This window comes from Neofelis nebulosa, chromosome 8 (assembly GCF_028018385.1).
Source record: "Neofelis nebulosa isolate mNeoNeb1 chromosome 8, mNeoNeb1.pri, whole genome shotgun sequence".
NCBI lineage: Eukaryota > Metazoa > Chordata > Mammalia > Carnivora > Felidae > Neofelis > Neofelis nebulosa.
In genome coordinates this window covers 107,009,690-107,035,780 of record NC_080789.1, presented here as the reverse complement: position 1 = coordinate 107,035,780, position 26,091 = coordinate 107,009,690, and the positions used below count along the sequence as shown (strand labels likewise).

At 43.7% G+C, this 26,091-nt stretch overlaps 1 protein-coding gene across 5 annotated transcripts in view; it reads left to right on the top strand.

The window, feature by feature from the left end:
- Nucleotides 1-26,091, top strand: part of CACNA2D4 (calcium voltage-gated channel auxiliary subunit alpha2delta 4) — a 113,095-nt gene that overhangs the window by 25,701 nt on the left and 61,303 nt on the right. For 3 of the 5 annotated variants that reach the window (XR_009265981.1, XR_009265980.1, XM_058744169.1), the window contains exons 9-20: nt 1,392-1,466; nt 2,377-2,466; nt 2,576-2,689; nt 3,166-3,244; nt 4,727-4,860; nt 6,658-6,735; nt 7,523-7,603; nt 8,179-8,253; nt 11,372-11,458; nt 12,014-12,085; nt 23,142-23,203; nt 24,471-24,538. Coding sequence is in view for 1 of the 5 variants with exons in the window: in XM_058744169.1 (XP_058600152.1) it covers nt 1,392-1,466; nt 2,377-2,466; nt 2,576-2,689; nt 3,166-3,244; nt 4,727-4,860; nt 6,658-6,735; nt 7,523-7,603; nt 8,179-8,253; nt 11,372-11,458; nt 12,014-12,085; nt 23,142-23,203; nt 24,471-24,538 (1,015 nt within the window). In the remaining 4 variants the exon portion in view is untranslated. The remainder of the gene's footprint in view (nt 1-1,391; nt 1,467-2,376; nt 2,467-2,575; nt 2,690-3,165; nt 3,245-4,726; nt 4,861-6,657; nt 6,736-7,522; nt 7,604-8,178; nt 8,254-11,371; nt 11,459-12,013; nt 12,086-23,141; nt 23,204-24,470; nt 24,539-26,091) is intronic. The other 2 variants (XR_009265983.1, XR_009265982.1) reach the window with 2 other exon arrangements.

Here is a 26,091-nt window from a genome sequence, read left to right as displayed (position 1 = left end):
CATTATGCTTAGGATGAGTGAGCCCTGCGCTCTTGCTTTTTACATTCCCAGTCCCCCATCTCCTTCATCCCACCAAATCCAGACATTAGGAGAAGGGGAATGTAGGTAGTGGGGGCTAGAAAGGGACCAGCAGACCTTGGTCCTGCTTGCATGGCAAATCTTCCTGAGGATAGCTCTAGACAGGATAGGTCTTCCTGTCCTAGAAAAATAATGAAGGAGAGGGATGAAGCAGAAAGAAATGGGAAGATAACAAGTCAGAAGAATGCTTTCAATGCAATGAAAGAGCAGACCAGTTCAGCCCTCCAAGGAGGCAGAGTTGACTGCCACCTTGGGGTCATCAATTTGAAGGCTACCTGATCCAAAGCTTTCCCCATCATCCTGTCACATTGCTGAAAATGCTTGTCTTCAATGGAATTTATATATCTAGTAAAGAAATACCAAGGCAAAATAGTCTAACTTCAAAATGTTCATCCTGGAGGCATAAGAAGGGCCCCTCCCCCATATCTGAATTGCTCCCCTGAGGCCTGCATCATTTACCCACCCACACCACCCCTGGACCTCACCCTCCCCAACTCTACCACCTTTCCATCCCTAGACATGACCTGCAGCAGTGACAGGACAGTTACAAGGACAGGACTCAGTCCTCCACAAGAGTGGGAGTGTGCTCCTCCTGCAGAGCCTGCCCCACCTCTCTCCCAACCCTTCTCCTGCTTTTGGGGAGGAGAGGCAGGAGAAACATTTGTTCCCTACATTCCCCAAGAACACCCCAGCACTTGCCCTAGAACCTGCCTGCACTCCTACCACCATGTCACCATCATCTCCCTTTCTCTCCCTCTTGTATTTAAACAGAAGTAGATTAAAGACATCTTCAAGATTTGAATTCTAACTATAGGGAAATGGAGAGATTAAGAAAAAGAGGGCAGTAGTAATTCATTTCCCCCCTTCCCATTTCCTGTTGACAACTAGAGGATCTTGATCATAAATGCAAGACAAAAGGTAAAAGAATTCAGTTCCTAATCCCTATACCCAGGCATTGGGGAGGGGTCAGAACATAGAAGAACTAGAAGGTTCTGGGATTCTTGTGGAAGGCACTTTGTCTTGTCCTAAGGGCGGAGACCAAAGGAATTCTCTCAGTGCCTTCAGGTTCTCTGTGTATTCTAGGAGATGGACATCACTCAGCCACCTGAGAAGACCAAGACCAGGATTTGAGGAGAATTTTTAGAGTTAAAGCCCCACTGTTCTCTGTACCCCCTTCTCTCTACTCAGGAAAACTGCCAGAAGCATAGGGTACTCCAAGATAATATTACACAGGTGCCAAGTTAGCCTGTGAGTTTCCTGAGCTTCCAAACTGATCCTATCTGTTCTGTCCCCTCTGCCCTCTGCAACTACAGTACAGTGACTACATCCATTACATCGAGCCTTGTTTTAAAGGGATCCTTGTCCAGGCAGATCGGGACAATCGCGAGGTGAGTGTCCACCATAGGTGAGTGCCTGATGCTTCTGAACCCCTGCTTGATTAGGATGGTGGGCAGTCACCTGAACAGACTTCCTGACGGCCCCCTTTACTTATTCCCATGGCACTTGGAAAGAGGGAAAAGCAGTTACCCATGTAAATACCCCCAAGAAATTGCCTCATAAATATGCTGCCTGCTTATCAGAATAGTGAGCAAAGAGAGACCTCCCATCCAAAGGAAATCTCACTTATTCAGAACTGCTTTTTCACTCTGTGGATTATCCATGACTCAGTTTCCCTCTTTGCCTCCTCTGTGGGTCTTTCCACTGTATCAGTCCTCATGAAGAACTTCCCCAAAAGGAAGAGAAGTTCAAACCCATTGGATTGAGTCTTTCTCAAAGGCCAAGGAGGAGAGGATGTGGTAACTTTTTTTAAAAGAAAAGTTTGCAGGTCACAGATCCTTCTTTCTGTGACTGGAGAATTTGAGTTTGGCTTCTTCTTGAATCCCAGCCTCGGGTTGGACACTGGAGCCCCTGGCGGCCTCCATGGTTTCTTCTGTGAAATGCTCACCATTGGGTTATGTAGGTCTGGGTGCTGAGGATGCTGGGGATCTGGGCATTGGTTCCCAGCAGGTCTGCCTGAACTGTCCTCCCTGCTCTGGATAGGCTCACACTTGGCATTTCCTTCCAGTAGTGGAGATGAGTTTGCACCTAGCCACTTGCACTCTTTCTGTTTATCTTGGGGGCATTTAAGAAACATCTGTTGTAGGGTCCAGCCATGAAATTAGCTGGATCATGAAGAGATGGATCCTGTAGTCATGTTCTGGGCAAATAGCTCTAAACAGCCTCTGAAATTAAGACCACAGATGAAGGTTCTTTGGCCATCAATCCACTGACTCGCCTCTAATTTCTTACCCATGATAGCATTTCAAACAGCTGGTAGATGAGCTGATGGTCAAGGGTGTGGGGGTCGTGAACCAAGCCTTGACTGAAGCCTTCCAGATCCTGAAGCAGGTACCAACACCTGGTGAAGCTCCAGGAGAGTAAAGGGTTAGGAGACGGGGTGGAGGTGTGGGGCGGACAGTTGGGCTGCAGTCATGTTACCTGTCCTTTCCCCACACAGTTCCAAGAGGCCCGGCAAGGAAGCCTCTGCAACCAGGCCATCATGCTGATCACCGATGGGGCTGTGGAAGACTATGAGCCAGTATTTGAGAAGTACAACTGGCCTGACCGCAAGGTTACCCTTCTGGTGGAGGTCAAGGGGGCAGGGGAAGGGGCCAAGGGAAGCGTTCTCTTACTGCCTGCATAGGATAACCAGTGGTGCCCAGAAAAACCAGGCCTTCCCTGAGTTCAAATGTCCTGCTCCATTAGACACATTAGTAAATGTCCCAGATTGGTGTTCCAAAATTATGGTGACCCTAGGCACAGAGGACTCATGTGAGAGAGAGTTCTGGGTGAGAGACCAGATGTGGTGTTCAGATGAAAACAGTCAGGCTGTGACCCTCCACGCTATACCTGGCTCACATTACCATGGTCCTGGCAAGTCCCATTGCTGCCTAGGCCTCAGGGTCCTTTCTGGTCAAAAGGATGAGAGTGGAGAATTCAAAGTCAGCAAAATGCTTGACCTGACATCCAAGACTCACATAAATAATATTAACACTACTTATGGCCAGGATCTATGTCTGCTGAGTGCATCTGTGTCTTGTGGATTAGGTTCGAGTTTTCACTTATCTGATTGGAAGAGAAGTGACTTTTGCTGACCGCATGAAGTGGATTGCATGCAACAACAAAGGTAGGTGGTGTGTGAGCAGAGCTGCTTGCAGCCTGCACCCAGTCGTCGGAGGTTCTGAGCCATGGCTCCTGTATTGGGGCCTTACAGAGGTACTGTGTCAAGATAACAGTATCTGCCCCTCCTTCTAACTTGGAAAAAGCTAGACAAAATGTAGATTGCCCCAGGAAACCTTGAGTAAATACATGATTACCCCTGCAGGACTCTAACTTATAAAGTCACCTGAAATGAAACTGAGAGGTCATCTGTCCAGTGTTTGCAGAAGAGAAAATTCTCTCTTCAAATAAAGCCTGTATGAATCATAATACAGACAGAGTGATGCAGGGGTGAGACCCACAGTTTAAATGTCAGTTCTTTCTGATGTCTAGCCTCCATTCCTCTTGTTGCAGATTAAGTCCATTTACTCTGGTTCTGCTTCTAGACAAAGCAGAGGGTCATCATTTTCTTTAGAATAATGTTTTGGGTGCAGTCCTCATCTGTCTCTGGCCAGAGCCAAAGATCTGGGCTGTGCAATGCCAACTTGGTCCCTATTGATTCGACCAAAGTTTATTGAGAATGTACTGTCGTGCCTGGCAAAGTTTCCAAATTGTGGTCAGGATGGACTCAGTCTTGCTCTTGTTGCTGTCCGGCAGAGCAAACAGACAAATCAGCCATCAGTGGTGATATAAACTGTAAGGGCAGAGGGGCACAGACCTTACAGGGGCTGGGAGAGTGATGGGAGAGGCACTTCCCCCATTTGAAGGTGGCAGGGAGGGCCTCCTAAAGGAAGAAGTGTCCATGCTGAGATATAGATAATGGTAGGAGTCAGCCAACATAGAGAGCATTAAAGAGTGTTCCAGAGAGAGTGAAGATCATGTTCAAAGGGTCTGAGATAAGAGCATGCTGGGAATGGAAAGCAGTTTCACTTTCTGGAGGGTGGAATGAATGTTTTGTGGGGAGTGATGCACAATGAGACCAGACAGGTAAACATGTACTAAGGCATTCAGAGCCTTATAAGCCATTTGCTCTTTTAAATATCACTGTGGCTACAACCAAAAGTCTATAGCACCCCTCCCTGTAAACAAGGAAGGACAGTAGTCAGAGATAGGGGGGTTAGGGGACACCAAGCTACTGTCTTAGACTGGACCCAAATACAGAGCTTCCTGCAGGAGGGGGTGCTCTTGGGAGATGACCCTGTAAGGAAGTGAGGAGGGCATAATCGTGAGAGGGAAAAAGAGCCACAAGGCCCCTGCTGCTCCTGTGGCATTTCTGGACTGAGAGGTCCCCCCACAGTTCTCCCAGATTAAGGCAGCACCACTGGCCTCCAGCTGCCTGCGGGAAAGGACACAACCTTGGGGGAAGTAGTTCCCTGTGGCCCAGGGCAGCTCCCAATGAGAGCCCAACCTGTAAGCTGAGAGCAGCTGGGGGAGCATTTGTGGGCCCTGCAGAGTGATTCCAAGTTGAACCCCCAGCTTTTCATAACCACACAACCCTTTCCTCTGCCAGGCTACTATACACAGATCTCCACACTGGCAGATGCACAGGAGAACGTGATGGAGTACCTGCACGTGCTCAGCCGCCCCATGGTCATCAACCATGACCATGACATCACCTGGACAGAAGCCTACATGGACAGCAAGGTGGGGGCCTGACCCTGCTCCAGAGTTAGGGGCCCCAGGGAGTAATAGGTAACTTTCTGGGTCAGGAGAGGGGTGAGCAGAGCACCTCCTCAGGAGATGGCATGAAGGGGTGAATACCTTCAGCCCACTAGAAGACCCATTGTCTGTATGCTACCCCCAGAGGCCCAGAAACCCCGTGAGCAGACATGCCCAAGGCTATTCTCCATGGATAGAACCCCTTTTCTCCAGACTTGTGCCTCCCTTCTTCCCATTGTCCTCACCTCCCTCATTGTTCTTCTCTCCTGTTTCAGGAAGAAAGGTAGCCAACCAGTAATTCAAGATACTATGGCTTCATCAGGTGCTCCCCTTCCTGCACTTTCAGAGACTGCCTGTGGGTTGCAGTGATTTACACAAAGGAATAGATAGCCAAAGTAGATGAGATGTGTGGGGGCAAGAGGGACCATCCTGGCACTTCTCAAATCATATCACATACATAGCCACCTGCTTCAGTGGTAAAGTCTCAGACTGGGATTGAGAGAGACCTGAACATAGTGGCTTAAATAAGAGAAAAGTGTAGTTCTCTCTCATGTAAAAGAACTTTAGAGGTGGCATCCCAGAGCTGATGAGGAGCTTCCTGGTCATCAGGGACCCAAGCTGCTTCTTGCATCCCCTTGGTCAACCCCAGGGTCCTCCTGGTTCCAGTAGCTACTAAAACATTAGTTAACTGAAACTACTCACTTTCAGAAAACCTTACTTCCAAACTCTAAAGTGAAAAATCAGATGAGGAAGGGGAAGAGACTTGATGGTTAATGATCTATGCATAGTATAATGAATATAAATAATATCTTACTATAATTATGTAATGTAAATAACATCACTACAATGGCAATCATGTGACAATATGTAAATGTATCAAAGCAACACCATAAGTTTACACAATATTATATGTCAAATATATTCAATTTTTTAAAAGTTATTCATTCTCCAAGAAAGTATACTATAGACTTCCATGGCTCAGCACCCTCCTTTGGTTGATCCTGATGAAGATCACACATATTAAACATACCTGTGCATGCCACCTGTGAGAACCTATCTTCATGATAAAGTGGGGTGCTTGTGCAGAGCCCCTTCCAAGGAGGCTGAAGGAGGCTGCACAATGAGATGAGGCAGTCAGGGAGGAGGGCCATTTGGGAGGTGTGGAATGATGTGGCTCTGGTGTTCTGAGTGAGGAAGAGGTTGTGGGTCTGTCCCATGTGTGTTGGGAGTGACCCTGAGGTCAGCTACAACTACACCATGACCCTAAGGTCAGCTACAACTACGCCGGCCCTTGAGCTATGCTTCCTCATGCATGTGCTTGTGTTTGTGGGTGGCTCTGTGTCAATGTCCTTCTCCCTCTTAACTGCCCTGGGCTGTCATTTGGATCCATAGCAGAGATTTCTGGGCATGTGTGTGATGTGCCCCTTCCATGGTTCATGCTCATCGTTGGCATGGCCAAGACAAGAGTACTTCATGAGCATGTTTGGGAGCTGGGTTGTGGGCTCTGGGGTTTTGACACTTGTCCTGGTTTAGGACTATCGTTGCTAAGAGACACTGGCCTGGTCCCCTCTCCAGCCTACCTCTCTCCTTCAGCATTTCTGCCAGCTCTCCTTTTGCAGAGAAGGGGAACCTCACTTGTGGTTTCCTCTTCCTGTTCGAAGGTGACTTCAGCGATAGTTGAATGTCAACTATCAACTTCAGCGATAGTTGACATTGGTGACTGTGGGTCCTCCACACTATGGACTCTGAGATCTCTGTCCTTTGCTCTTTCCTCCCTGGCAGTTATTCACTTCACAGGCACAGAGCTTGATGCTCCTCACCACTGTGGCCATGCCAGTCTTCAGCAAGAAGAATGAAACGGTGAGTGGCTGCTCTCTGAGAAGTTCCAGCAGATTTTAAAAGTTGGGGTCCCTGGCTGGCATCATTAGACCAATGGTTCTTGATTGGATGGGCATCAGAACCACCTCAGAAGGGTTTTATATTCAGATTCCAAGCCCTTTGCCCAACCATTTATATCAGAATCTCTTGGTTGGGAGGGGAGTGAGGGTGGGAGGTGGAGTGGGGTCCATACTTCCCAAACTCACCCCTTGATTCTGCTTAGTCATTTTGGGGTTGTCTTATTTCTCTGCACGTGGGACCACTGTCCTGAGGATATAAGGCTAGAAAAGTCACCTGCCAACCTTCTGGCAAAACAACACTTAGCCTACCAGTTTGGACAGCCTCTAATTTGTAAAGGCCTCTGGTAAAGGACTTTCTAGAACCTTCCATCCTCTATCTGGTCAGAAAATGTTTCCTTATAGCCTTGTGTATTCAAAGCATCCATAGATTATGGTCCTTCAGATTCTGATACTCAGCCTCTGCTATGAAAATTAATATTTTATTCAACTTTGTATTTCTTTTAAATATTATGATTTAAATATTAATACTGGAAATTAATCTTCCCTGCAGCTGAGATTTCTCCTGGGGCCTCTTCCGGTAGGTTCTAGATTTTTATTCCAGAGAGCTCAGCCTAAAATCCAACTGCAGAGGAAGGGTCATATAAGGAAGTGGCTTATATCTTCCAGGTTCTGGGAAGGCCAAGGGTCCAGTCCAGCCCTGTGCACAGGGAAGCCTGGCCTCCCCCTGAACCAGGTATTTTTCTTTCCAGCGATCCCATGGCATTCTTCTGGGTGTGGTGGGCTCTGATGTGGCCCTGAGAGAGCTGATGAAACTGGCACCCCGGTACAAGGTGAGCCTGGATCAGATGCCTGAGTCGGGGGTCACAGGCTCCCTGGAGGCTGTGCTACCAGGCTCAGGATTCTTTCTGCAGGCATTGCAGCCAAGCCCAGAGTTGGAATGGGGCCCCTCAATCCCACCCCACAGAGAAGTGCAGGCACTGAGCCTGGTGGCAGTGGTTTGGATTTCTGGGACCCTGTGTCACCACCAGCTCTGACTTGCTCTGTGGGCTTCAGAAAGTTCTTTCCCTTCCTGGTGCCTCAGTTTTCAATCTGCTCCTCCATGCCATGCAGTCCTGTTTGGGGAAAAAATGAGATTAAATCATCAAAGCACCTAGATAGAGCATGTGATGGGGAAGGGGCTGAGTAATGATATGCATTATTGTGGCTGCTACAAACACTAAAACTTAGAAAGGAATTCAGAATCAATGGCTAGAAGCATGACGCTGGCTCAGTTATATTCTTATTTGAAAAACTCACTGCTGTGAGCTGCCATCTTTAATAGTCCTGCAATCCAACCCTCACCCAACTCCAGTTCTCCAGCCCAAACAACAGGTCTGACGCCCCTCAATCCCTGTTGTTTTGGCAGCTCGGAGTGCATGGATATGCCTTTTTGAACACTAACAATGGCTACATTCTCTCACATCCTGACCTCCGACCCCTGGTAGGTACAGATCTTACTTGCATTGGGATCTTAACTATATGGGATTTGGGGACAGTTCATAAAATCAGTTAAAACAATGAACACACATTGGGCTCCATTTAAGAACCCAATGGATAATATAAGAAAAAAAATTTTAAGTCATGGTTTCCGTCTTCAAACTGTTTGTAATCTAGCAGGAAAGACAAAACAAAAAAATAGGTGAACTGATTAATGAACAGTCCAGAAAGCATATAACGAAATGTGCAGTTTTCCCTGAAGGACAAGCTTCCACTTACATTCCTGTCACTGCCTCAGTTGCTCCACACTCCTCTTGGAGTCTTACAGTGGTATCAGCAGAACTCCAGGGACTGCCCCCTCCTCAAGGGGGTGTGAACATTGAGTTAACAATGAAAATGGCAAGGGAAGAGTCTCATGAGAAGTGGGGGGGGAGGGGCAGTAAAGCTGAGGCTCCCCAGAGTTTGTCTTGGGATGATATGTTCCTTAGCACTCCTGCCTCCTTCCTAGCTTGCTCCATCCTGAAGCATGGGGCTGGGAACATTTTCACATGCATTCAACAGAACAACTGATGACCAAAAAAGTTGCATCATTCTATCTAAAAGTTCTGCCTTCAGGGCTAGGGGCTCCCTGATGCCTCTGGTCTGGGCACTTGGCTGCTATTGATGACAATGGCCACACCTTTCAGTGTGATTGTTCAGGGAAGTAGGAAGAAGGCAGTTAAGTCCTACAGGAACCTTAGCCCTTTCCCCTTAAAGTCTCACACTAGATTGAAATGGCAGCTGAAGACAATACCAAGCAGAGCATCTTTGTGAGAACTTACTAAGGGGCTCATCTGCCCCAGGTACCACTTGAAGAAATCATTCTAAGCCAAATTCCATTCCAATTTGGTTCAGATAGATACTGAGTGTCCATAAAGCAACTGACTGAGCTATTTAAGGCAAAATATAGAAGTTCATAGTAGAGATCAGGGCACACTGGAAGCCATGTTGTCTTCCCAATTCAGACTCTACTGGGCAAGCATCTGAACCCATAATGGGTCACTGACCTCTACCAGTGGGTTCTATAGGGAGCATTCCCAGTGGCAATAAGATGATTCACTAGGAAAAAAAAAAATAATATGTCAGTCATGGAGCTGACTTGTAAAATTGAAGGGCAATGGTCAGAAACTCATCGGTCACCATCTATATAATCTAGATGAATATAAGACTTCAACCAATCAATTAATATTGTGGACCTACTGGGTGCCTGACCTTATAACACTCTGAGAATACTATAAACAGAAGGTTATATCTAATTAAGGAAATAGAGTATACACAAATAGACTTAAACAAATGAAATGATTAGAGAAAAATAGCATGTGGAATATTATTACATAACAAACATTATTATGTAAAGCCACCATAATGAGATTCCTAAGGAAAGCACTATCAATTTGTGGTAGATATTAAGAAGAATAACAGTTAAGTTAAAAAATAAAAATAATAGAGGATTTGCCTAGTAATAAACTGAAAGTGGATCAAGAGCCATACTTCTGGCCTGAAATCTCTCTGTATGTACTCCAAGTTATACAAAGTAGAACTGTGGTTTTAATAAAATGAGCTAAAGATGATCTTTCACGTATCATCAGGAATTAGAAAATAGAAATGAATGACGACTATTGCACCTTACTCAAAAGAAACAGATCTGGTGTAAAATATGGCAGGGCAGTGCTGTTTGCTATGAGCACAGGCATCACCAAGGCCAAGAACAGAAGCATCATCCAAGCATGGATGCAGAGAAAAAGAGAAGAATGAAAGAATACTACTGGGGCCATTATCATGCAAAACTCCCAGAAATAAGGTGACACTTTCTTGAAAAAAGAAAAAACTGGCAGAAGCAAGATACACAGTGATAGGGGACTTCAGTCTTTTAAGCATCTTCGGGGCCCCATTCTGCTAAAAGTAGACCCTCTGATTAATTCTTAATTTACCCTGACAATAAACCATCCTGTTTCCTTTTTTGATCTATTATTAAACTAAACCTGGGAAGTGCTGCCAACCTAGTAGCAGATACCTTGACAATATCTGTCTTGGTATCAGAAAGAGGGTGGCAGGGAGAGATGGAAGTCAGGGCCAAAAAACAACAACATTCAAAGACTTGATTAATGGCTCTATGTCAAGCTGGAGGGAGGTCTTTATTAGGCACTGTAGAATCTGCCTGTCCTTGACTTTGTCCCATTCAAGAATTCAATCAACAAGATGAAAACATAGAAATCAGATGACACCAAGTCTGGAAGGTATGGATAATACATTAAGGGAGGAAATTAGTATTCAGGCAGTATTATAAACAATGGGCTGAAACTAACAAGATGAATATATTAGGATGCATGGAAAGTTCTGCAAAATATTCAATGCTCAAGCATAATATTGAAAAGATGCAATTTAACAGTGTACCATGTGAGGAAGGCCAAGGGCACTTAACTGACTGAAAACTCTATTTGGGCCATTAGGGCAGTGTAGCTGCCCTGAAAATCCAGTAGAATCAGAGGCAGCAGTCAAAGCCATACAATATTTTGGTCCACACAGGTCACACCCACACTACACTAGAAGGTCAGAACCCCATCTAAAATATTGACTTTCATCCTGGGCACTTCATTTTGGGAATGACATGGACAAAGTAGAGCATATTCAGAGGGACCTGAGGGATCTACAACCTGAGAATGTTTAGCTTATAGAAGTGAAGTCAGGAGTAACAAGCACCTTCCAAACCTTAAGAGTTGTCAGGTGGAAAACATTATGTGCAGCTCCAGGGAAAGAATAAGACCAATGGGTAAAAGTAACAAGGAGCCAGATTTCAGCTCTGTATGGGGAAGAGCTTTCTAACGATTTAGAGCTGTCCAAAACCAAAGCAGGCTGACTCACAAAATAGGGAGCTCCTCATCATGGGAAATACTCACTCAGAGGCCGTGAGACCATCTGTCACAAATGTTGGGAAGGGAAATGCTTCATCAGCTGGAAGGTTGACCCAGATAACCTTTAAAGAATCACTGAGATTCTTTGATTTTATGAATATATCTGTAAGGCATTATAGCAGGGCCTTATGTTTTAACCTCATGTCTTTCTTCATGACCTGCCCACCCCAGTACAGAGACGGGAAGAAACTCAAACCCAAACCTAACTACAACAGCGTGGATCTCTCTGAAGTGGAGTGGGAAGACCGAGCTGAAACCGTGAGTGGGGAAAGCAGGAGAAATAGAAGCTGGTGTAGCTCTACAGCCAGTACTCAGGCCAGCTGTGGGGCCATGAGCTCTGAGACCACCCTGTTCCTCCCCATGGAGGCTTTCCAAGTCCAAACCAGAAGCAGTTTCTGTAATGGAAAATTCTTCCAACAACTGTAATAACATAGCAGTATCTTACTGAATCCCAGGGGGTGCTGAGGCTGAATGAGCCATGTCTGTAAACCAGAGGCTGAGCTCCAGTGGTATTTAATTCTGACTTTTGGGGTCAATAGCTCATTCAGAAAAAATTGTGTCTCAGTAATATGGCACTATGTTCTCTCATACATTAGTGTACTTGGGAGCGTTATCTCGGTGAATGTCTGGAACTATAAGCTGAGTGGAACCTAGAATCATGTCTATGTTCCCTCCTGTGTATTCTGCTTAAAGGAAAAAGGGAAGAACTGAAACTATTCCTAGGGATCACCTCCAGTCTGGTCAATAAAGCTCAGTGCCTTCCGCCCTCCAGTGTGAGCCAGGGAACTAATACCATTATCTTTCCTCTTGAAGCTGAGAACAGCCATGATCAATGGGGAAACAGGGTCTCTCTCTATGGACGTGAAGGTTCCACTGGACAAAGGGGTAAGGTGCTCGAAGGAAAGAACCAGGGTCTGGTACCAGGAAGGCAGCTTCCCAGTTGATTGAGATTTGGGGAGGTGACAAGGGACTTTGACCTAGCTTAATTAGAGCTTAAGTCTTGAGTGCTTGCTGTAGTCTATGGGGCTTGACTAGAGAGTATATCCAAAATGTGCATCAACCCCAGAGAAACATCAGGCCACAAAACGATCAGTTCTTTGGAGACTACCAAGAGAAGCAGTAGGTTTAGCTCAAGGCATTTACAACGCTTTTTTCTTCCTGATGCTGCCTGCTATTTGGCTCTTTTGTTGTTTGTTATGGAAAGGGGGAAAGTGACAGTTAATTTTATAAATTGTTAGCAACTCTTGAAATCGTGTTATATGGGAAGAGGTTGAAAATAATTGCCACTCCTTAGAGCTGATTTTCATCAACTGTAACCACAGATAGTCAAGAATCAATACACTCACTGATGCCATTGCTGTCTTCCCAGATCTACACATCATTTATAAAAGATCGTTTCATCTTCTCATTTAAAAGGTTCCACTGCATTTGTGGTGAATTTTCATTGTCCCTTGACATATTTACAAATGTCACCTCCTCCCTCACAACCACCCCCACCTCCTCCTCTTGTTGCCCATCTGCCTCAGCTAAAAGAACACAGGCATCTGTCTGCAACAATTAGACCCAAGTTCTTCCACAAACACAAACCTCCATGGAAGCCAAACAAGAAAGCATTGGAAAGGAAAAGCAATTCATTGCATTCCCTTTAGACACATGGGCTGAATTTCACTGGGACCAGTATCTGATTTCTGTGGCAGTTGCCTGCTTTTTATAAGCTCTCAGCTGAGAAGAGCCTCCTTTAGGCAGACTGGACAATATCAATGATGTCACCAGTTATAGCAGCTCTTTCTCCTGATCCAAAAGAGTAAAGGTTTATTCCATGTACCTCCACCTTTATCCCAACAGACTCCTGCTTACATGCATGAAGGAGCTCTTCCTTAGCCCAGCCCAACCAAAACATTTCAGGTAGCTATAATGAAAATTTTAACATGCACATGGCAGACAGCAACTCCCAGATATATTGGAATATAGCTATACTATATCTAATTCAGACTGACTTACAAAGTAGGTACAGTGTGTCTTCTATTCTTTCCTCCCAGTGCCCAATGTTCTCATGCTGCCTTCACACTTCTCAAAGCCACCAATTGAGCAAGAGTTCTAACCAGATCCAGACAGTCTGAACTTCTCCTCAAATTTCTGCCCATCCCTTTGAAATGTGTTCATTGCTGCTAATAAACCATCCAGGTCAAATGTGCTATTTAACAAAAGCTTCCAGACATGTGGGTGCTTTAACATGAAGTAGGGTGATGCTGATCATGATCATGATATAATGCACATTTCATAGCACATAGGTGTTCATGCCTTACTACTACTACTACTACTAATAATAGTGGTAGCTAACATTTATTTGAAACTCGACTAAGCACGTTATAAGTATTCACTTAACATTCACAATCCTATGAAGTATATATTATCCTATCCCCATTTTAGAGATGAGGAAATTTAGAGAGGCTAAAAACTTGCCCAGTCATCTAGATGATTAATTGCAAAGCCCTCATGTGTCTGATTCTAGACCACACACTCTTTTTTTTTTTTTTGAGAGAGAGAGAGAGAGAGAGAGAGAGAGAGAGATTGAGAGAGAGAATCTTAAGCAGGCTCCGCACCCAGACTGGAGCCCGACATGGAGCTTGATTCCACGACCCTGGGATCGTGACCTGAGCTGATTTCAAGAGTCAGATGCTTAACCAACTGAGCCACTTAGGCACCCCTAGACCCCACACTCTTAACCACTAATGTTTAAGGCTTTTTTGTAGGAGTAGCCCTGAATTCTCTACTCACTCTCCAGCCTTAAAGACTTCCCAAGAGTCTCTTTAGAATTCTGTTTCCATCTTTAAAATTCATTGTCTTCTCCTCTCCCTCCACCTCATTGTATCATAACTCAACTCTAATCTCTTTACTTCCATGCTCAGAAGCCATCACACCTGCACTGTGTGTGTAGGACATTTTGCTATGTGGCCACTACTGTGGTATCCAGCCTCCTGCTGCTCTGATCTATTATGAGGCCACTCTGCGATGTTGCTACATTTTTTTCACTACCAATTGCTCTGTCTGCCCAATGTGTCTTCTCTTTTTAAGAGTCACAGACAGTTCCATTGTTTTCTCGCCTGCCACTCTATCCCATCCCTCGCAGCTCAGTGGTGTGTCTCACCTCACAAACTCGTTCCTCACTAGAAACACTCTTCATATCTAGGCCAAGGGAAGCTTTCTTAAAGCATTGTGGGAATATCTGTCATCATTCAAGCCATCCTTCTGGCAGGTGTAGTTTGTTTTGTTGTTTTCTCTAGGGGATTTTACATGTATCCTTACTTCCCATGGATCAATTTAGACCTTTTTTCCTAAACACCAGACAGGTAAGTATGGTGGCATTCACAAGACAGTAATAGCAACCCAGCAAGATTTAGAGCAGGGCTCACAAACTCAAAAACCTATGGGGTCAGATAGGCTGTGTTCAGAAATGTGAGTAATAGAGACAAGCCTCAGTATTTGTGGTTCTGGGAACTGAAGAGTTACAAGTATCATCTAAAGGAGACAGCTAAGAATCTGTATTTTTTAATGTGCATTTAATTCCAAAAATATTGAAAATACAATCTGAGCCAATATCTAAGATATCAGATTGAAAGGGGTCCAGCTTTGGCTTGTAGGCCTCCTATTGGCCATTTTGATAGCTGTCTGTTTTCCCCAAAATGTGGACCAGTAATAGGTATCATAATTTCTAAACCATCAGTAGCATCCTGGGCAGATATCCTAAGACATGTTTAAAAGAAAAGACAGGGACACCTACTTAGGCTTAGTCAGTTGAGTGTCCAACTCTTGGTTTCAGCGCAGGTCATGATCATGGGATCAAGCCCTGCATCAGGCTCCTCACTGAGCATAGAGTCTGCTTAAGAGTCTCTCTCTCTCTCACACACACACTCTCTTTCTCTTTCCCTTTCTCTTTCCCTCTCCCCCACCCACACACACACTCTCAAAGAATAAAAGGAAGGAACGAATGAAGTTCATTAGTTTAATTTAAAACTTTATTTAAAAAAAAGAAAAAGAAATAAAAAACAGGTAAAATATCCTGAAGTATCTTATCCGGCACGCTTTTTATCATTTTCATCTTGTTTGACAGTTTAGAACAAATAATTAGCAGTGGGAGAGGAAGAGAGACAGACAGTGTTCTTTACTAGCCTTTAGATTTTTCCAAGTTAGCCCTGCTGATGGGTGCATGGTGTGTACATACACACACACACACACCAGCAACTGACATAGTCAGGACAGATTTGCCCCATATTCCTCCAGTACCTTCTAATCCCTATGCACTGGATTCAGGGGGGTAGCTCTGTGTCACTTTCTCATTCTCTCTGTGTGTTACACACTCACTCATTCACTTTTTTTCCAGCAAAGGAAGGCAATCTATTAAAGGAGGAGATTGTTCTGACACCTCTTTACTCATATTTTCCAAACCTCTCCAGTTCTTTCTTTCAGTTAACAAGATTCAGAGACAGCACCACTCCTCTCTTCCTTTTGCCTCAGCCTTAAAAGATTATCTCAAAGTTATGATTCTAGTTATGAGGGAGCAGCTTGCAATAGACTAATTCTCCAGTATATAACAATTATAAATTTATTTATAATTGAACAAAATATTAAAATATTAAAAAACAAACATTTAAGGACATGCGAAAGTGGCCAAAAGCAGGCAGAAGCAAGGGTTGAAGAAGCTTCAACCCTTGAATCAAGAGAACTACACTGGGTGAAACACACATTTATGTGTCTTTTTTTTCTTAAGGGATGCCCCAGTCTGTTTAAATGAAATAGCTATAATTCAAGCAGAAAGCTATAGTTACCATCTTGAAGTATCAACTAACAGAACTTGGGCTCTCAGAGTGTATTGAAATGAAAGAAAATACCCTAGAAATAAGGGATCCTACAGGTGGGCTGGCCCTAATATATGTAAACAAACTCCTCTCAAATTCTTGACTGACCTTAAAGTACATATACGCAGGGGAGACTCTAAGTACCCAGGGGAAAGCAACAGTTGAAAGAGTTGAAAATCAGAACAAGGATTTCAACTGTTGCCTATGGTAATGAAGACAGTTTGGAGTCTAAGTCACACCAAGGTGAAGAGGTGTGGTAAATACCTCAGGATTTTCTTTGAAAGCAGAGAAGAGTTATACTTTAGGAGTAAAAACTATGTCCCAAGACCAAGAGATTCACTCTAGACCTAAAGACAAAGTTGAAACAGACCCACCCTAACAAAAATGTAAATCCAAGCCTCCACATGCTCAAGGTGATCAGCTAATTATTTATCTGCTGATTAAAATAAAAATCAACACTTGTCAGAGGAAGACAAGGTATCTCCAACCTATTCTTTACAATAGCCAGTATAGCATAAAAATTAGCAGGTGCATGAAGAAAAAGGAAAATGTGACACATAGTTAAAAGAAAAAGCAGTCTTAGAAACTGACCCAGAAATGACCAGCTGTTTAGAAGGACTTTATAGCAGATATAACACATTTGCACAAGGAATTAAAGGGCAGTCAGAATGAGTGAATAAATGGAGAGTCTCAGCAGAGAAATGGTTGGGGTTTAATCAAAGTAGGTCCACTACAAGTGATATGAATATAGGGTTTTATTCCAGGGGTTAAACATTATGAGATTGTTATTGCTGGTAAAGAAGTTTGTAAGGCTGGTGTCTCTGCATCTAGTGGTGAGTTTGAAGTCATCATAGGTCAGTAGGACTAGCGATTTGAAAGGAAAGCTGGATGAAATGGTTGGGGGGGGGGTGCAGGAGAGGGAACAAGAACAGACTGAAACCCATGAGGAAAAATAGGAAGCATAAGCACAACTAAAACCCACATCTGTCTCTCACTACCTCTAATCTCAAGGATATGGGCAATCTGCAAGAAAGAGCTAATGCCATTCGCGTGGAGCTGCACAGTCACCAGGCTCAGATCTCAGGGAAGCTGAAGGAGGAGATCCAGTGGCAGCTGGAGAAAGTTTCTGTTGGGAAAGCCCAGAGATCAGAGCACGCTGCAAGTGCTCGATATGCTATACTTACCTTTAGCGTGTAAAATGGCTGCTACTTCCCTTCTGCCTTACAAATCTCATGCAAACTTCTCTCTTGGCCAGCCCTAACTTGGAACCATTCAGGGAAGTAAGTCTGGAAATGTAGATCCAGCTTAGTTAATTTGACGCAGTATATAAAACCACCACAAGAACCAAGTGGAAATTCTAAAACTGATGAGTACAATATCTGAAATGAAATTTTTACTGGATGGGCTTATCAGCAGTTGGAGGAAAAAAGGACAGTGAATTTGAAGACAGATAAATAGAAATTATCCATTCTGAAGAACAAAGAAAATTTTGAAAAAAATGTTTGAAAAAAAAACTATCCCTCAGTTACCTATGGTCTGGCATTATGTCCTTGGAGTCCCAGAAGAAGGGAGAAGGAATGGAACAAAGGTATTTGCAAAAAAGAATGCCCCAGATATCTTGAATTTGGTGAAAAACATCACCCAGAAGATATAAAATTTTCAGCAACCCCCCAAGCAGATAAAAAGAAAAAGAAACCACATCTAGGCTCACCATAATATACCAGCTGAAAATCAAAGATATAGGAAAGTCTTAAAAGAAGCTAGAGGAAAGCAGTAATAAAATAATGGCTGACTTCTCATCGAAAACAATATAAAATAAAATGTTTTAAATGCCAAAAGGAAAAAAAAAACTCTCAACCCAAATTTCTATGTATGGAGAAAATATCCTTCCAAAAGATGTGTATTTAGACATTTTCTTATAAAATAGAACAGAGTTTATCACCATCAGATCTGCCCTATAAGAAATGCTTAAGGAAGTTCTTGAGGCTGAAGAAAAATGACACAGATGGAAACCCAGATCTATATGAGGAAATGAACAGCACTGGAAATGGTAAATGTGTGCACTAATATGAGACTTTTTTTGAACTCCTCAAAAAGACAACTATTTAAAGCAAAGGTTTTGACATTGTATTGTAGGGCTTATAATGTACCCAAGTATAAGATAAATGACAATGATAGCACATAGTGGAATTACCCCAAGAATGTAAGGCTAGTTTGACATTCAAAAAAGTCAGTCAATTAATGTAATTCATTACATTAACAGCATAAGGGAAAAGCGCCATATGGTCATCTCAATAGATGCTGAAAAAGCATTTGACAAAATTTAACTGGAAACAAAAGGTAACTTCTTCAATCTGGTAAAAGGCATCTATGAAAAGGCTAACTTTAAATGGTGGAATATTAAACACTTTCTCCCGAAAAGTGTGAACAAAGGAAAGATGTCTGCTTTCACCACCTCTGTTCAACATTGCACTGGACCCTGCAAGGATCTATCCTTACAATAGGTAAGGAAACAAAAGGCACAAAAATTACAAAGGAAGAAGTAAAACTGTCTTTATTCATAGACAAGATGATTGTTTACACAGAAAATTCCAAGAATCTGCAAAACAACTACTAGAACTAACAGATAAATTTAGCAAGTTGACAGAACACAAGATCAATACTATAAAAATCAATTGCATTATATATATCAGCAAATAATTGGAAATAAATTATTTTTAATTTCAAATTTCAATAGCATCAAACAACATAAAAAACTTACGAATAAATTTAACAAGTCATATATGACCTCTACGCTCAAAACTGCATAATGTTGCAGAAAGAATGTCAAAAAGTTAAATTAATAAAAAGATATAACCATGTTTACAGGTTGTTAGTCAATATTGCTAAGTCATCCATTCTCCATCCATCAGACTGACAGGTAGATCCAATACAATCCCAATCAAAATTTGAACAGACTTATTCTAGATATAGCATAAGAAGTGAACAGGAGAAGGTGATTCTAAAACCTATATGAAAATGTAAAGGACCTAAATAATGCCCAAAATGACCTTGAAAAATAAGAACAAATTTGGATGTTTCGTACTATGTGACTTCAAAACTGACTGTAAAGCTATAGTAGCCAAGCAGGGTGGTATTGACATAAAAATAGACAAAATAGGGGCACCTGGGTGGCTCAGTCAGTTAAGCTCCTGTGACTCTTGATCTCAGCTTAGGCCATGATCTCATGGTTCATGAGATCGAGCCCCACACTGGGCTCTGCACTGACAGCACAGAGCCTGCTTGAGATTCTTTCCCTCTCTCTGTCCCTCCCCTGCTTGTGCTCTCTAAACAAACAAACAAACAAACAAACAAAAAGAAACCAGAATAGACGAAGGGATAGAGAATCCAGAAATAAACTTACATATTATCAACTGATTTTCAACAAAGCCACCTTGTCAAATCAATGTAGAAAGGAAAGTCTTTTTAACAAATGGTGCTGGAACTACTAAATAAATGTATGAAAAAAATAAATAGTGAGCCATATCTCACACCATAAAAAAATTAACTTGAGGGGCACCTGCATGGCTCAGTCGGTTGAGTGTAGGATTCTTGATTTCAGGTCAGGCCATGATCTCACAGTTCATGGACTTGAGCCCCATGACGGTCTCCAGCCACTCTGGCAGTGCACAGCTTGCTTGAGATTCTCACTCTCCCTCTCTCTCTGTTCCTCCCCTGCTCTCTCTCAAAATAAATGAATAAACTTAAAAAAATTTTTTTAAAGAAAAATTAATTTGAGATGGATCATAACCTCAATGTAAAACCAATAATTGTTAGTCTTCTATAAGAAAACATAGAAGATCTTTACGACCTGAGGTTATCCAAAGGTTTCTCTTTTTTTTAAGTTTATTTATTTACTTTGAGAGAGAGAGTGGGGGGGGGGGTGGGGAAGAGCAGAGAGAGAGGGAGAGAAAATCCCAAGCAGGCTCCACACTGTCAGCATAGAGCCCAGTGTGGGGCTCAGTCTCACGAACTGTGAGATCATGACCTGAGCCGAAACCAAGAGTCGGAGGCTTGACCGACTGAACCACCCAGGCACCCCTATCCAAAGATTTCTTAGATAAAACATGAAGAACACAAAACATAAAATAAGATTTGATAAATTGGATTTCATCAAAAGCAACAAGTTCTGCTCATCAAAAGGCACCATTAAGAAAATGAAAAAGCAAGGCTCAGACTGTGTCCAGAATACATAAAGAACTTGTACAGATTGTTAACAAAAAGACTAACAACCCAATAAAAAATGGGCAAAATACTTGAGCAGACCCTATGTATCCTTAGTCATCAAGGAAATGCAAACTAAAGCTGCAGTCAGATTCCATTCCATACCTTCTGCTAGAATTTAAAGGACAGATAACACCACATTCTGGCAAAGATGTAGAGAAATTGGAACTCATATATTGCTAGTGGAAGTATAATAAAAACAACTTTGGAAGATTGTTTGGCAGTTTTTTATGAAGGCAAACACTTTTAGCATATCACCCAGAAATTCCATTCCTAGGTATTTATCAGGCAAAATAAAAACAGGTTCACAAGAAGACTTGTCAATAATATTTGGAGCAGCTAAAGCTGCTCAGTATAGCCCCACGCTGGAAACACTCCAGATGCCCATCAATAGGTGAGTGTAAAGGCAAGCTGGCATGCCCACACACTGGAGCACTACTTAGCAACAGAAAGAAACACACTGCTGATACACACAACAACACGGGTGGTCTTAAAGATGTTATGTTGTGCAAAAGAAGCCAAGCACAAAAGGTACACACTGCAAGGACAGACAAACCTAATGTAAGGTGATAGAATTCATAACAGAGTTCACCCTTGGAGGGGTGGGGTGGGGATGGGCTGGAAGGAGGCAAAGAGATTTTTAGAAGATGCAAACATTCCATATCTTGACTGGGGAGGTAACTACATGGGTATATATATATTTATCAAAACTAATGGAAGAATACACTTAAGATCTGTACATTTTGCCTTTTTCTTTAATAAATCAAAAAAGGAGAGGCCCCTGTGTGGCTCAGTCAGTTAAGCGTCTGACTCTTGGTTTCAGCCCAGGTCATGATCTTGTGGTTTCATAAGGTCAAGCCCCGCATTGGGCTCTGCACTGGCAGCATGAGGCATGCTTAGGATTTTCACTCTCCCTCTCTCTCTGTGCCCCGCCCCAACTTGCACTGTCTCTGTCTCTCTCAAAATAAATTTTAAAAAAATCAAAAAAGGAAAAATTTTATTTTTTTTTCAATATATGAAGTTTATTGTCAAATTGGTTTCCATACAACACCCAGTGCTCATCCCAAAAGGTGCCCTCCTCAATACCCATCACCCACCCTCCCCTCCCTCCCACCCCCCATCAACCCTCAGTTTGTTCTCACTTTTTAAGAGTCTGTTATGCTTTGGCTGTCTTCCACTCCAACCTCTTTTTTTTTTTTTTCCTTCCCCTCCCCCATGGGTTTCTGTTAAGTTTCTCAGGATCCACATAAGAGTGAAACCATATGGTATCTTTCTCTGTATGGCTTATTTCACTTAGCATCACACTCTCCAGTTCCATCCATGTTGCTACAAAGGGCCATATTTCATTCTTTCTCATTGCCACATAGTACTCCATTGTGTATATAAACCACAATTTTTTTTATCTATTCATCAGTTGATGGACATTTAGGCTCTTTCCATAATTTGGCTATTGTAGAGAGTGCTGCTATAAACATTGGGGTACAAGTGCCCCTATGCATCAGTACTCCTGTATCCCTTGGGTAAATTCCTAGCAGTGCTATTGCTGGGTCATAGGGTAGGTCTATTTTTAATTTTTTGAGGAACCTCCACACTGTTTAAAAAAGGAAAAATTTTAAAGGTAATCTCCAGTTCTGACCCTCAAGCCAGCCCCATCTTGGAACACTGGGCTCCCGAGGCCACCACAGCCCTTCCTGGCCCCGACTGCCCCAGCACCACTGTGAGGGAGGCTCTGACTGAGACAGTGGAGGCAGGAACATTGTGGGGATGAGGCTGGTGCTGGAGAACTGTTCATTCAGGTTTGATCTAAAGCTGGTTTCTTCCGGAAACAAACTTTTTTTGCCACCCAAATTCCACTGCACCCCGTTCGGACATCTTATTCTAAAAGCCAGAAAGAAGTGAAGGGAATAAGAACATGTGGCTTTCCCAACAGCATAAACTTGTCATGGACAGGACAATCCACAGGACTTCAGAGCCCAGAGCAAATCCTGCTCTTCCCTGGATCCACCCCTATCCATTAAAGTCACACTCACCACCTCATGGCAGCCTTATGCATGGGGTGCTATTATTAATCCTGATTTACAAATGAGAGTTCTGAAGCTTAGAATTGAAGTGAAACAGCTCACCCAAGAGCACACAGCTTGTAAATGGCCAAGCTGGCTCTAAATCCAGGTCTGTCTGATGCCGCGCCCAGGCCCTGAACCACCGTGTGCACTACCTGATGCCCTAACTTACACAATTCTACTGAAACTGGAAACATGGCAGCTTTGAAAGGAAAAAGAAGTTGTAAAAAAGTGACGTAGCCCTGGGAAGGGGTTAGTGGAGGGAATCATGCTCCCTCTCCCTCGGGTGTATTCCAGAAAGGGGGAGGTTGTAGGGGGGTCATACACAAATGAGCTCCAGAAGCTTTTAGCACCAGCTGGTCCTGTATGAACCCTAGCATCGCTGTCCACACCTGCACTGTTCAATACAGTAGCCACTAGCCATGTTGGCTATCTAAATTTATATGAACTCAACTAAAACTTAAAACTTCAGTCCCTCAGTTGCACATTTCAAGCACACAAGAGCCTCATATGGCTAACAGCCACTTCATGGGATAGCAAGGGTGTAGACATTGGTCCCTTAATCAGGCAGCCCCAAGGCTACAGCCTGCTGGGCCTGGTGGTCAACAAGGTGAGGCATGCCCCTGGCAGTCAGGGAAAGGGGTCAGAGGTGAAGGAAGTGGCACAGAGACAATGAAAGCCAAGGGCATTAGGTGAGAAGGTAAGTGGCATGGTCAGGCACCTCTCTCTCCAGCAAACCTCCTTTTCTTTTCTCTCTTTCAGAAGAGAGTTCTTTTCCTGACCAATGACTACTTCTTCACAGACATCAGTGACACACCTTTCAGGTGAGGGACCCATGTTTTATTTGGAAGGGGGAGGTGGGATGGCTGGAACATAAATTCCAACAACTGCGAGCAGAAATTCCAGGTCTGGGGAATGAATTTACTCATATTTAGTTGGCAATTTTATGGTAACAGAAAAAAACCCCAGGCTTGCCTTCAGGAAACTTGAGGTCTAGACCTGCTTTGCCAGTGTATCCTACTTTGCAGGGTCTGGAGCCAAACTGCCTGGGTTTGGGTCCCAATTGCACCCCTAGCAGGTTGTGTGACCTTAGTCAAGTTACTTAACTTCTCTTTGCCTTTGACTCTTGTTTGTAAAATGAAGTTAAAAATAGTAGTTACTTCTTTGTGGTTTGTAGGACATAATCTACTTAAAGATCTTAAAGCAATGCAATGTAAAAGATTGTAAGATGAAAGATCAAATCTGAAAATCTCTTTGGTTCCTTCCAACTGTTGTCAACATGAGGCATTATACAGCTTAGGAAACAAATAGCCCTTATCTCTGAATTACCTCATTTCTCAATAAAGTGTGGTGCCCAACCTGACTGCTCATTAGAATACCTGAGGAATTTTGCAAAACTGTCAATGCCCTGACTCCATCCAAACCAATGAACTCAGAATTTCTAGGATATACCTGTAATTCAGATATTCAGCAAACATTAACAGCAGTGTTCTACTAGGAGAGAGAGGAGGGCATGGTGGTGTTCACCAGGCAGGAAAGCACTCTCCTATTTGTGAAAGCCTGTGAGACATAGAAACCTCTCCACATTTCAGGAGGTCCCTGAGAGGTTTTGGATGAATCTTGTCTAAAATGGTAGGTGATGGGGCATCTGGGTGGCTCGGTTGATCGTCCGACTTCGGCTCAGGTCATGATCTCACAGCTCATGGGTTCAAGCCCCATGTCGGGCTCTGTGCTGACAGCTCAGAGCCTAGAGCCTGCTTCCGGTCTGTGTCTCCCTCTCTCTCTCTGTCCCTAACCCACTCACATTCTGTCTCTGTCTCTCTCAAAAATAAGTAAACATTAAAAAAAATTTTTTTAAATAAATAAAATTAAATGGTAGGTGATGGGGCTCTTGACCTACAGAACTGACAGAGTCCTTCTCAGGAAGAGAGGTTGATGGAAGCATAGAACTGCTGCTTTAGTTCTAGAGGAGACTTGTGAGGCCAGGGGCAACATTCATAGACTCCAAGTTGCTGAAGGCCAAGGAAGTAGGCTGGACATTGCTTGGCCCTTGATGCTGCTGAGCACTTGTGTTCTCTGTTCTCCCCATAGTCTGGGAGTGGTGCTGTCCCGGGGCCATGGAGAGTACATCCTCCTGGGGAACACAACTGTGGAAGAAGGTGGGTCTGTGCCCAGTACTGGTGGGCAGTGTGGGAGGAAAATGGATTCTCCTAGGACACTGAGCAGGGCCAGCCTGGGGCAGAGCCAGAGTCTCCCAGGTCCTGGACTTGAGCAAACTCTCAGAGCAAGGCTGCCTGGTGAGGAGGGGTCTGTGTGTCCTGTGTGCCGGGGCTGCAGGATCTGCCAGTTGGTTGTCAAAGCCGGCAAAGCCTGGGACTTGCCATTGTGGAAAGCTTTGGTGGACCAGAAGAGGTAGGTCAAAGGGATATGTTTCTTCTTTGAACAAAGCTGAATTTCACCTAAGTCATGACAAAGGAGGCCGGAAAGAGTAAAGGAGCAAATCTGTAGCCGTTGGATAAGGCTAACAAAACAAAGTACCACCAACTGGGTGGCATAAACAACAGAAATGCTTTCTCTTGCAGTTCTGGAGGCCATGCCCCCTCCAACACCTCCAGGGCAGGATCCTTCCTGGCCTCTACCTCCTGATAGCCCCAGGCATTTCTTGACTTGAAGCTACAGTTCTTCAGTCTCTGTCCTCACCATCTGTGTAGCTTCTCATCTGTGTCTCTCTATTTAACCTTGTACAAGGACACCAGTCATATTGGATTAGGGCCCACCCTAATGACTTCATCTTAACTTGATACGTGCCATGACATTATTTCCAAATAAGGTCACATTCACAAGTACTGGGGTTCATACTTCAACATATCTTTTTGGGGGGACACAGCTGAACCCATAGTAGGGAACTAATGGGAAGTGAACTGAGAAGGGCAGTAAGGAATGGTGGGGAAGGATGGGGGACAAGGTCCCCACCTTCCCTAACCCAACCTGTTCTTTACTTACAGCTGCCTGAGCACGTTGAGAGAACAAAACTAATATTCGGGATTCAGGGATATCTCAGGAAGTCCTGGGATGGTTTGGTCACAGTTCCATTTAACACCCACATTCTGTCCATTCTTCCTTTATCATCTCTTGAGTGCATCTCATGTCTCCATATCTCTGCCACCACCCTAGTCATTGTCACCTCTCTCCTGGATAACCACAGCAGCCTCCAACTGGTCTCCCTGCCTCTCTCTTCCTGTAAATCTCTGCCAGAGAGATCCATCAAGAAATGCCAGATCAGATTATGTCACTGCTAAACGACCTTTAATGGCCTTCTGGGGTTTTTTTCTATTTTTGGTCATTTCTCCATGCACTAAGCTTTAAGATCTTCCCATGTGCTTTGCTCTCCCCTGAAATGCTCTCTTCTCCAGTGCCCACCTTCTTATCCCACCTAACTTGGACCCACTCTTCATGTCCCAGTGTAAATGTCACTTTTCCAGCAGCTGTCCTTGGCAGACCCCCTGTGGCCAGCCACATGCTCCCATGTGACCCCTGCATTCACCCTTTCACAGCATACATCCATGGCATTAGACCACACTCCTTCCCTGTCTTCCACTGTCCCCAAAACGATCAAACTCCCTGGGCCTCCATGGTGCATTCTCTCTTCCTATACTTTTCTTTCTGTACTTAGATATTCTCAGGGCACATTCCTGCAGGGGACAGAGACCAA